Source organism: Carya illinoinensis, chromosome 2, assembly GCF_018687715.1.
Source record: "Carya illinoinensis cultivar Pawnee chromosome 2, C.illinoinensisPawnee_v1, whole genome shotgun sequence".
Taxonomy (NCBI): domain Eukaryota; kingdom Viridiplantae; phylum Streptophyta; class Magnoliopsida; order Fagales; family Juglandaceae; genus Carya; species Carya illinoinensis.
This window is the reverse complement of record NC_056753.1, coordinates 8,144,691-8,156,504: the sequence shown is the minus strand read 5'-3', so window position 1 is coordinate 8,156,504 and position 11,814 is coordinate 8,144,691. Positions and strand designations below refer to the sequence as shown.

Sequence of the window (11,814 nt, the reverse complement as noted above, 5' to 3'; positions counted from 1 at the left end):
ATAAATGGCTCCTACTCCATCGACTCACATGGTTCAGTCTCCAGTAAAAGTTTTTCACAAAGAAGCTTTTGTTAAAGAACTCATTGATGAAAGGGGTTGTTAGAAGGATAATGTTATTAATGAATTGCTGAATGATGAAGAAGCAGTTGTAGTAAAAGACCTATCTCTGGGTACAAAAGGAACAAAAGATATGATGGTTTGGGGTCCAAATAAATCTGGGCTGTTCATAGTGAAATCAACTTATTACTTAACTTTTCAGTTGAGAAGGTCTAGCAAGGGGAATCATCTAATAGTAGTAATGCTTCAGTTGTTTGGAAGAAAATATGGGAGTTGAGTGTTCCTAATGTAGTGAAATTGTTCTTATGGAAAGCTGTGGAGGAAATTTTGCCAACAGAGAAATTTGTTTATCAAAAGGGTTACTGCTGAGGGTTTGTGTCCTATCTGTAAACAGTTCGAAGGAACTAGCAGCCATGTATTATGATCTTGTGCAGCAGCTCAAAATGTTTGGGTAGAGTCAACAAGCTATCTACAGAAGTGGAGTTGTGAGGATCGTGGCTTCTTTAGTATTTGGGAAGACTTGGTAGCAACAGTGCAGAAGGATCAACTTGACAAATAGTTTGTGTTTTGAGGAGGCTTTGGCTAAGAAGAAATAGGTTTGTTTTTTAAGCCAAATTTGAGGATCCCAGATCTATTTTGCAAAAAGCTAATGAAGAAAAAGGAAGATTTTCAGTTGGCACAGGTGTCTTGGAAGTCACAAAGCTTATTCGGTGAATCAAGGGTCATAACAAGTACGGTTAGATGGATGAAGCCTGAGATGAACTAGTATAAAGTGAACTGGGATGCTTCCATTGGTGGGTTAAATTTGAAGATAGGAGGAGGTATTGTGGTTAGGAATTGGAAATGGGAGTTGATTAGTTCGGTGTGCATGCCAAAAAACTTTGTAAAGGATCCTTTACAGGCTGAGATTGTTGTTTTAGAGTGAGCTGCTTAATTTTGCATTGAGATAGGAGTTTCAAATACTATATTTGAAGGTGATGCCTTGGCTGTCGTTAAGGCTGTTCAGAGTAAAGATGAAGACTATTCATGTAATGGGCAGATTATAGCAGACATAAGGAACTTATTTAATAATAGTGGTATGATGAGAATTCAACATGTTAAAATAGAAGAGAAAAGCGGCACATATGATATGTTGGCAAAGTTGGCATTAACTTCCCAACATGAGTTAGTTTGGATGGAAGATGGTCCAGAAGCAATCATGCATTGTATTGATTATGAAAAAACAGTATAATGCATTAGTTATGAATGAGAATGTAGTTTTTCTTCCAAAAAAAAACAGAAGAAGAGAAAAAAAAAACATTTACAAAGATCAATATCACTTGTTTGTGAACTTTAGAATAGATTCTCTCTTACGGCCTCTCTCTAGACTCTCTCCCTTCTCTCTAAACAAACTGTTGAATCTAAAGTTTTAAGTTTTGTGTAATTATATATTTACATATGAATTTTGATGATAACAAATGAATTCAAATAATAAAGGAGTTTCAAGCTCAAGTCGTCTACACAATGGAGTCAAGTACATAAAAAAACTAAGCATGAACAAGAAGGGAACAAGTTCACATTAAAGTCATAAAGTAATGTTGTAAATCTCTTAAAAATTCAAAATTTAAGATTAAGGTTCAAAATTAATATTTTATCATAAAGCATTAAAATACATTTTCCACATGTGTATGAATATTTTGAAAATTTTGAAAGATGATTGATTGTCATCTTTCACATGTGCATGACATGATTAAAGATTTGAACTTTGAAAATATTAAAAATGATTGATTGTCATATTTCACATGTGCATGCTTTGTTTGAATATTTTCAAAAGTGATTGATTCTTTTCTTGACTAATGCAAAAAATAGATGTTTTTGTTTGAAAATTTTGAAAATATTAAAGATGATTGATTATCATCTTTCACATGTGCATGCTTTATTTGAATATTTTCAAAAGTGATTTATGCTTTTTTTAACTTATGCAAAAGGTAGATGATTTTGTTTGAAAATTTTGAAAAGTAAAGTATGCTCCTTTTGTCATATGCAAAAAGTAAAAATATTAGGTTTGAAAATTTTGAAAAGTGAATGATGTTGTCTTTGACATGTGAATCTTTTTAAATTTAAATATGAAGTCTCATATGCCTATAAATATATCATTTAAGAGCTTCACATTCACAAAACACCAAGAGCATACAACATTCATTCAAAGTTTTTATTATCTATTCTCTAAACATTGAGCCTTAATCCTTGTTCATTTTGAGAGAGATATAGTTTGCGTCATATTGTTCTTATTTCACTCATTGAGGAGTGTTTTCTGATAACCTACCCACTATCAACTCTTGTATCAGTAAAAGGGTGTGTATAACCCTTGTGCGTGTAGAAAGTGTTCTACACAGGGAATCATTAAATCACCACGTGTAAGGTGATTGCAAGTGTAGAGGATGTTCTACACGGATCCTTTGTAGCGGTGTCGTTCAAAAGTTTAATAGGTTTCTATCTCCACCTGAAAGAAGTTGAATTATGAATTTGGGGATCCTCAATTGGTAGCTTAAGGTGAGGACATAGGCAGTGGAGCCGAACCTCGTTAACATACTGAGTTTGCTTCTCTCTTACCCTTACTCTTTATATTTATTGTTGTTTCGTATTTTGTTTATATTTTATATTTTATATTTGATTTATAATTGTTAATTTTTAAATACAACCCAATTTATCCACCCTTTTGTATTAGTCATCTAGGCAACACAAACCCTAACCCTAAATCCACAGAGCCTTGACGGGGGGTGGGAGCTTTGGCTCCCCTCCCCTCTTCCCTTCTCTTCCCTTCCCCCTCCCCTTCTCATTTATTTTTTTTTTGCATTTTGTGTTTCTTTTCATTTTTTTTTTTTTTTGTTTGTAGTTATGTTTTCAGGTAAATAAGGGAGAAGTGCCGACTGGGTCTTTCTAACCGACGTCCGCCAACACACGCCCTGCCAAGATGTTGGCCAGCTGCCGATCTTCAAGTCTACCAAACGCGGCGCCAAACGAAGTGGTGCGTAGCCCTCACTCGCGGGACAAAGTCTTGGACCGCTCCAGAACGTGGCCGCCACCCGCCACCGACCGATTCAAAACTTGGTTTTTCTGGGATCTCAGACTCCAGGAAAGCATAGACCGACCGTCGACTCTCCTCCAACTACACTTGCACCACAGCCTTTGTTTTTGTATTCCGTCCCTCCGTTCTGTTGATATTGGTGCTATTCTTGATCTTTATTTTAACCGAGCGGGGTGAGGAGTGTTTTGATCGGTCACAATCTGGGGCTAGTGCTAATCGAGAGTGGCAGACGTTGTTATGGCCGGTGGACGTACGGCCGACCTCTGGTGGAGGTTTTGTGGTCTGTATGTGAACTGGGTACTCGTGCCGTTCCTGAGCTCGTGATGCCGATGCCTGCAGAGGGTATGCCATCGAGCTTATGCCGGTGCTTGTGTTTATGTTTCGGTTGTTTTGTTATTATTTTTTAGTGTAGTATTATGTAGTTTTATTAGTAATTGGTAGTAATAGGCTTTTGGACTTAGTGTCAATAGCAGTATTGTCCCATATTCTGCCTATTTAGGGGGATGAAAGGGCCTTGTCATTCTGTTTATTCAGAGTGCGCTCTCTCTCTTTGGAGAGTTATAGAAATTAAGACAATGTTTGTTATTTTGTGTGCGAGGATACTCCAGAGCATATGTGTAGATTGGCTTATAGTCTGATTTTTCCTGTATTGATAAGTCACATTTATAATTTCGACTTAATGAATGAATTCACCATTTCAAAAAAAAATATCACTGGTTTGTTTTTCCTTTTTTTTAATCGGAGATTGAACGTATACAATTGGGATGGCAAATTACGAGCAAATCGACGACGTCGTTTCTCGATTTTATCATCGGCTCCTAGTACTCGCTCTGTTTAAACAGAACGCTGTCTGCAAAACCTCTTCAAAATCCGAAGACACATCCTTCCTCTGCTCTTGTTAATGATTCACTCCCCGACTCTGTAACCTGTCTTTATCCATGGAGGTTCGTACCCTTCCGAACCCAATTACCCCTCTTGTTCTCTTTGGGACTTCAAGTTTCTCTCACAAATTTCCCACCAACACTTGGAGCAAGAGGCCCTCATTTAGGTACAACATACCCAGTTCCAAATTCTTCAGCAACCCCTCATTTAGAATATTTTTACCATCACGAAACAACCGGAGTTTACGGATTCGGATTCTTGCACATTTTGGTCGACCCGCGAGTCGCCGGAACTCGCTAAGGAAGAAGCTTGTTGAGAATCAACAGGTGCTCCACAATCCCAGCTCTGATTTTCAAAATGCTAATCTTAGTTTCGATGACAATTGTAGCTTATCAGATAATTCGAATAGTGTTGGTGCGGAAGAGAGTGAATTTAATCATGGTGGTGTTTTTCATAGAGTCGAATATGGTGGACGGGAAGAAATCAAATCAAAACGTTTGGGTGAATCTGTATTGTCGAACAAATTAAAGAATTGGGTTGGCCAGTATAAGAGAGATATCGAGGATTGGGGTACTGGGTCGGGTCCTATTTTTACGGTTTTTGAAGATTTGGAAGGGAATGTCAAGTGGGTTTCGGTTGACGATGATGAAATATTGAGAAGAAGTAGAGTTAATCGACTCGAATTGGAAGAGTCAACGGAAGCGAACTTGAAAATTCTGCGTGCTGAGAATTTAGCTAGAGAGATGGAGAGTGGAAAGTGTGTGATTCCGAGGAATAGTTCGGTGGCAAAGTTCATTGTTCAAGGTGTGGAATCTGGTTTTGTTAAGGCAGCTCCAGGGTTTACTCTTCGGCCTGAGCTGCTCCCTAAGCTCTCGAGAGTTGGGACCACTGTGTTGTTTGGATTTGTTGTGTTGTGGGCAGTGAAGAAGGTATTTTCTTTTGGAGGAAAGGAAGTTTATTCTACAGAAAAGGGGAAGGAAATGACGAGGGGAAAGATTGAGTTAGGAAAAAAGAAAGATATCATTGGCGTCGAGATTGTTCAAGAAACTTCAGAACCGACCACTCTGCTCATTGAGAAGCCCAAGCTAGATAAGGAAAAACTTATGAATAGTATTACAAAAGCCAAGGCATGTACTGATACATCGTCATCACGTGATTCCTTTGGTAATCTGGCAGCCAATTCTATGGACTTGGATAATAAAGTTCAGGAGATCAGACAAATGACCGGGAATGCTGGAGAAATTGAGGGACCAGAGCTTTCTCAATCCAATAGAGATGGGAGAGTAAAGCAGGTTGTGAATAAAGAACCATCCAGTGAGATAGAACTAGTCGATGTGCATAGTGAAGAGGCTGCCAGTTCTTTAAGTAACCTTCCAAATGGAGATTTAGGGCAGAGTCATGGCATTTATGGAACTATAAGGAATGCAACTTTGGAGGAACCAAAATTTGATGATGCTGAATTTTTCAGTAAGCTCACTTCTGTAGAGGATACAGATATGAAAACTTTTACTACTCCAAGCGAAAAGGTTTCAGATGATAAGCAAAGCATTATGCATGATATTCAAGATACCAATAGTTCTTTGAAGTTAAAAGACACAAGAGAGCTTATCCAATCCTCTGATACTCCTGATGGTGAGTCATTTAAATATAGATCTATCAAAACAAAACCAAGAGTCATATTGTCAGTGAAAGAAGCTAGAGACTATCTTTCTGAAAAACTAGACAACCGAGAGCCTAGTGTAGAATCCCAAGTCAAAACTGTGCAAAAAAGTGCAGATGTTTTGAGGATTCCTATTGATGAAGAATTTGGTAGCAATACAAGCCAAAAATTTGATGCGAATGATGAAGTGGCCGCCATTTCAGGTCAAACATCAGATTATATTCCTTCCACAAATGCTAGTGAAGTTTCTCCAAAGGAATCTCTCCCAACCAGTAACGATGATTATGACGATTCTGAGTCAGGATTTGGAGTGGGAGATATTCAGAAACCCCAAACTTCCTTGAATCATGAAGTTAATGGCGTCAATGCAGAGACCGGATCATCTGCAAAGATGGAAAACTGGATACAAACAAATTTTCATGAAGTTGAGCCCATAGTTAAGAAGATTGGAGTTGGCTTTAAAGATAATTACCTCGTTGCTAGAGAAAAAGTTGACGAATCATTAGAAAATCTCAAAATTTCACAACTTGGTCTTAACGAGGATGATAGTGAACTTGAGTGGATGAAAGATGATAGCCTAAGAGAAATTGTCTTTCAAGTCCGTGAAAATGAGTTGGCGGGGCGGGACCCATTTTATTTGATGGATGCTGAAGATAAACATGCATTCTTTAGGGGTCTTGAAAATAAAGTTGAGAAAGAGAATGAAAAGCTTTCAAAACTGCATGAATGGCTACATTCAAACATTGAAAATCTTGATTATGGAGCAGGTAGTCACCTGTTCTCAAGTCTTTTTTCTGTTTTTTTTTTTTTTTTTTCACCTTTTGTTCCTTTAAGGGTAGCGGTAGTTTTTTGTTAGTTTCTAATATAACTAATCTGTGTAGCACCAACAGGACATTGACATTCACCAAATCAATGTTGTCAAAAGCGCACGTAAGTGCAAAGCGCATAGCCCCAAAGGCTTTGCTTTTAGTAGCGCATTTCAAAAAGCACACTTTTAGTGGTGAGCTTGAAGCACAAACAGTGTGATTTATTACAATTTAATGAGAAGAATGCTTCTTTGTCCTTAAGCACATGACTGTATAGCTAGGAACCAAAACTAATAAATATATAACACATGGGTCAATAAAATATACCGGATGATTATATACTCTAGGATTGTATTGAATTGGAGTATTTTTTAGAATACTCCAACATTTTTTTGTATTTTTTTGGGCATTGCCTTTCAGATATAGTTTGGATTTTTATTCAACTATTACTTTATTCTGGTCATGGATATCAAATGTCATGGTTGAGTATATTTTGTAAGCCACAAGAGAAGTATATAAATTTTAATGTTTGAATTTTATATAATTAGCTGATCACATAGTTGTCATGTTGCATGATATCTAATAAAAGAGTTAATAAGCTACAATATATTATTATAATGTCCTTTTAAAACCTTTTTTTTTTTTTTATTGTATTTTATCATTTTTAGAAAAACATGCACTTTACCTCGCTCAGGCACAGCCTTCCACTTTGCTCCTAGTCTCTAGGTGGCTTTTGTGCTTAGTGCACCTCGCACTTTTAACAACACTCACCAAATCTCCTAACCCATAAAGGAAATAGATTTCTTGTGAATAAATCTAGTAGATTGGTAAATGGTTCTAGATATTCAGTCAGCAAATACTGGCTAGGTTCAAGTTCATATATTCAACCTAGCATTTGAAGTTTTTTCAAGCACTGATGGTATAGTCTTTTTCTCTTTCTATAGATGGTATCAGTTTGTATGATCCTCCCGAAAAAATCATACCACGCTGGAAAGTCCCTGTAGTAGAAAAGAATCCTGAGTTTCTCAATAACTTCCTAGAACAGCGGAAGGCATTTTTGTCTGGAAACACCTCTGGTTCATACCCCCTGAAGAAGGACCACGACGACTCCATTCCCTTATCAATAGAATCACCCACCCCTGAGAATGTTGTTGCTTCTTTGCCAACCCTTGATTCACACAAAAAAACTCATGATGGGGTTTCAAAATTTTCGAAGACCATAATTGAAGGCAGCGATGGTTCTGTTAAAGCTGGAACAAAATCAGGGAAGGAATATTGGCAACATACAAAGAAGTGGTCCCGTGGGTTTTTGGAGTCTTATAATGCAGAGACAGACCCAGAAGTTAAGTCAATTATGAAGGATATGGGGAAGGATTTGGATCGGTGGATCACTGAAAAAGAAATAGAAGAAGTAGCTGATATGATGACCAACATACCTGAGAAGAACAAAAAATTCATGGAAAAGAAGCTCAACAAACTCAAAAGAGAGATGGAATTGTTTGGACCCCAAGCTGTGGTGAGCAAATACCGTGAGTATGCAGATGAGAATGAAGAAGATTACCTGTGGTGGTTGGATCTCCCACATGTGTTGGTAAGTATGTAGACATTTCATCTTATCCGCTTCTTTTACCTGAATCTGCTCGTGTCCACCAATGAAAGTCTCAGTACCCATATTCCTAAATTTTTTTACTTAATTATCCTTCTTATACTCTGCTATCGTACTCGTAATTTTTCCAGATAGTTACGGAATATTTTCCTTTTTTGCAGTGCATTGAATTGTACACAGTTCATAATGGGGAACAGAGGGTTGGATTCTATTCGTTGGAGATGGCCACCGATCTTGAATTGGAACCAAAGCCATATCATGTGATTGCCTTTGAGGATGCTGGTGACTGCAAAAATCTCTGCTGTATCATTCAGGCTCATATGGACATGCTTGGAAATGGCCATGCCTTTGTTGTTCCACAGCGTCCTAAAGTAAGGAGTTAATACGAAACTTTTCTTCAAATCATGTGATTGTCTTTGTTGGTGATGGCCTTGCATTTTATTAGAGAACCAGCTGGTCCAGCTGAGAGGACCATGCTCACATTTTTCATTTATGCTTGTGGTACGTCATCATTGTCTTAGGGGATGTTTGGGGAATGAGATGAGATGAGAAATCTGTGAATGGTAGTGAAATGGTTTGTGAATAGTAGTAAAATGGTTTGAGCTATGATGTTTTATGGAGTTTTAGAAAATGAGAGAAAAAAAGTTTAATTAAAATATTGTTAGAATATAATTTTTGTAATATTATATTTGTTTTGGGATTTGAAAAAGTTGAATTGTTTTTTGTATTTTGTTTGAAAGCTTAGGAAAGTTGTTATGATTAGTTTGAAAATGTTTGTGTTTGAGTAATACTTGGGAAGGAAATGAGATAGGATGAGATGAGATGAGATGAGATGAGATGAAAAATATTACTAAACATCCCCTATAGGCTTCTTTGACGTGGACCATGTGATGCTTGGTTTCTGCTTTTCTCTTAGCTTGTAAAAGTAGCATATTCTAAGCTTAGGGCATAACACCAACAATTCCCAAAATGTCTCATAACTTCATTCTTAAACATAACTCAAATACAATATACTTATCTATTTCAAATTTTAGACTTATCATCTAATCATTACCTAACCATTACTCAAACACAAATATCAATTCAACTCTTACAAACTTCAAAACAAAAATAATGTTCAAATATTATATTCAAATAACTTTTTAACTTTTCTATAATCATTTTCACAAACTCCAATACAATACTTATTTTAAAAAATATTTATTTAACTTTTTCTCTCTTTTCTCAAAACCCAATAAAATATCTTTGCTCAAACCATTTCACTACGATTCACAAAATTCTGAGATACTTTAAGCATCCAAACATGCCCTTAGTCCTTTCTACAATGCTCTTTGGCTTTTGAGCATTAGTGTTGACTTCTAGGTTACAGTTCCCTTTTCTTCCTTTGTAGAGTGTAACAAATATTTTTCAATTTTGGGTTCCTAGTTTCTTAACTCTTTTGAGGTGAGAACCCTCTTTCTTGCTCTCGTTAACACTCCTCAACTCTCTAGGATGCTTTTCGGGAAGCCAAAGGAAATGGCTTTAATGTAACTGTCATCAGGAAAGGAGAACTTCAGCTCGATGTGGACCAAACACTAGAAGAAGTGGAGGAACAAATTACTGAGATTGGAAGCAAACTTTACCATGATAATATCACAAAGGAACGCTCTGTGGATATAAGCTCCTTGATGAAGGGCGTGTTTGGTGCTGCTGGCAAACCCACAAAGAGGTAAGTATGGAACTCTGGGAAAGCTAGTTCTTAAATTCAGCATAGAGATGGTAATCCATAAAACTCTGAAATCTGCTCTAGATCTGAGCAATTCTTTTCATTTTTGTGGTAAAAACCTGTAACGTTTTGTCTCTATTTTTTTTTTCAGAAAGAACCTGAAGCGGATGCTGAAGAAGCCTGGCAAGAAATAAGGATGGTGCCTGCCTCCCCCGGGCAGCAAAAGGTTAATTTCTTTAGCTGGTAATATATGCACAAATTCAGTGAGCCTTGAGTGGACAACCTCACCTACACTCAGATTTTATGAAAAAGTACCATTTAAGCCAGACAAAGCAAAAAGGGGAATAAAACAGCTATGCAAGAGATTGACGATAATTTTGGCTTTTCTAAACAATATTGTACCTTTCATTGTCGTGCTTTTCATTTGACAAGTGCCAGACAAATGCCATAGCCATAACCTTAGCCAGATCTATGATGTTTAAACCCAGCATTTCCCACTGCTAAGTTCCCCAGTCAATCTGTTCCAAGCCTGCGAACAGGGATTGTTGCAACTTTTGCATGCATTTTAATGGTGGCAAAATCTCGATGTCAAGCTGCATATACTTTTGGAAGATTTTGTTTTTCTTATTCAGGAAGAACTGTAACTGCCCATTCCATTTGCATTTTGTGCTAATTCCATCCAAAGACAGACTGAGCTGTAGCCTGTGGTTGTGCAAGACATGGTAAATTGTCCCGGGGGTGATTTGACAACTGCTCTGCGTCATCCTGCTGTCCGGGCTCCATTCATGGATCCAATGCGGATGAAAGGGCTAGGCATGAAGTTTGAAAATGTCTTTAAGTTTTGGAGAAATATAGTTCTTTCATCTTAGATTTTGTCATCTGTAAATATGCTCGATGTGGCATATTTTAAGTGGTTGACACATGATTGGGGATGACATAAAGTGAAAATGGCATTATTTATAGTTTTTTCTGAAATTGTATCACATTATTGCTTCTTAATGTTAGTCAGATGGTATATGTGGATCTCTCTGTAAGTCTGCTATTCTAGGTTAGATTAGCCAAAGAAGTAGAAGAAAAAGAACATTGTTTTTCAGTTCCCTGACAGTTTATCCTATTGTAAGTCCAATTACTTCATATACTTATCTGCTTCTGCTGTCTCGTACTCTAAGCAAATAGATGTCTAAGATCCCCATGCACCAGCTGACCAATTATTGCCTGTTAATCATCTCTCTCTCTCTCTCTCTCTCTCTCTCTCTCTCTCTCTCTCTCTCTCTCTCTCTCTCTCTCTCTCTCTCTCTGTGTATGTTCCATGGTATTCATTGTTACGGTCATAGCATACTGAGTCATGAATTTTAGAAACCATAACAAATGGTATGCAAGGCTTTAATACAACCAAAGATCCACTCAACTCGTATGGAGAAAATCAAATCTTCTTTACTGGGTTTTTCAACTTGCGTGAAACTCTTCTTCGCTCCCTCTTTTCTTAAATCTTTATTTTTATTTTAAATATATATATATATATATATATAAGATGTTCCTTATTTTTATTTTACCGATAAAAAAAAAAAATCTTTATTTTTATTTTCAAATGGATTAAACCTTATTCTAAGATCTTATTTTTTGTTAACTCATTGTTACATCTTATAAACGTGTTAAAGCCCGGAAAAAATAAATTTTGAGAACATTGTTCAAGAATGTTTTTAAGAACAAGATGATGGTCAACCGAGGTATCAAGATTAATTAGAGGTGGATCCACCTCCCCAAAAGTACAAAGATTTGACTAAAGAAGCCAACAAATGTGAGAACAACTTCTTCTGTTCTGTGTCCCCAAGCTGATATGTGGAGTTGGGATGTTTGGAAATAATTCTCGTCCCATTTTATTTCCTTTCCAAAGATCACTCAAATTATAAATATTTTCAAACTAATTATTATGGAGTAAAATATCACAAGGCTCAAAATAGTTCTCAAGACTCAGTCCATCAAAAGATCATCACTAAAGGACAAAATAAGGGAAGAGGAAAGGGGACAGAG

The 11,814-nt window shown here is 36.9% G+C and overlaps 1 protein-coding gene across 2 annotated transcripts; it reads left to right on the top strand.

Moving 5' to 3' along the window:
• The first annotated feature begins 3,939 nt into the window (after nt 1-3,939).
• On the top strand, nt 3,940-10,921 carry LOC122299861. 2 transcript variants are annotated; one of them, XR_006239789.1, is made up of 5 exons: nt 3,940-6,433; nt 7,417-8,063; nt 8,240-8,449; nt 9,619-9,786; nt 9,935-10,921. XR_006239789.1 is itself a non-coding variant. In XM_043110327.1 (5 exons), exons 1-5 carry the CDS (start codon nt 4,063-4,065, stop codon nt 9,975-9,977), a joined length of 3,489 nt encoding a protein of 1,162 aa, XP_042966261.1. In that variant the 5' UTR covers nt 3,943-4,062; the 3' UTR covers nt 9,978-10,921. The 2 variants fall into 2 exon arrangements, 1 of the variants encoding a protein (XP_042966261.1); XM_043110327.1 differs by having other exon boundaries at nt 3,943-6,433; nt 9,569-9,786.
• The last annotated feature ends 893 nt before the right edge of the window (nt 10,922-11,814 follow it).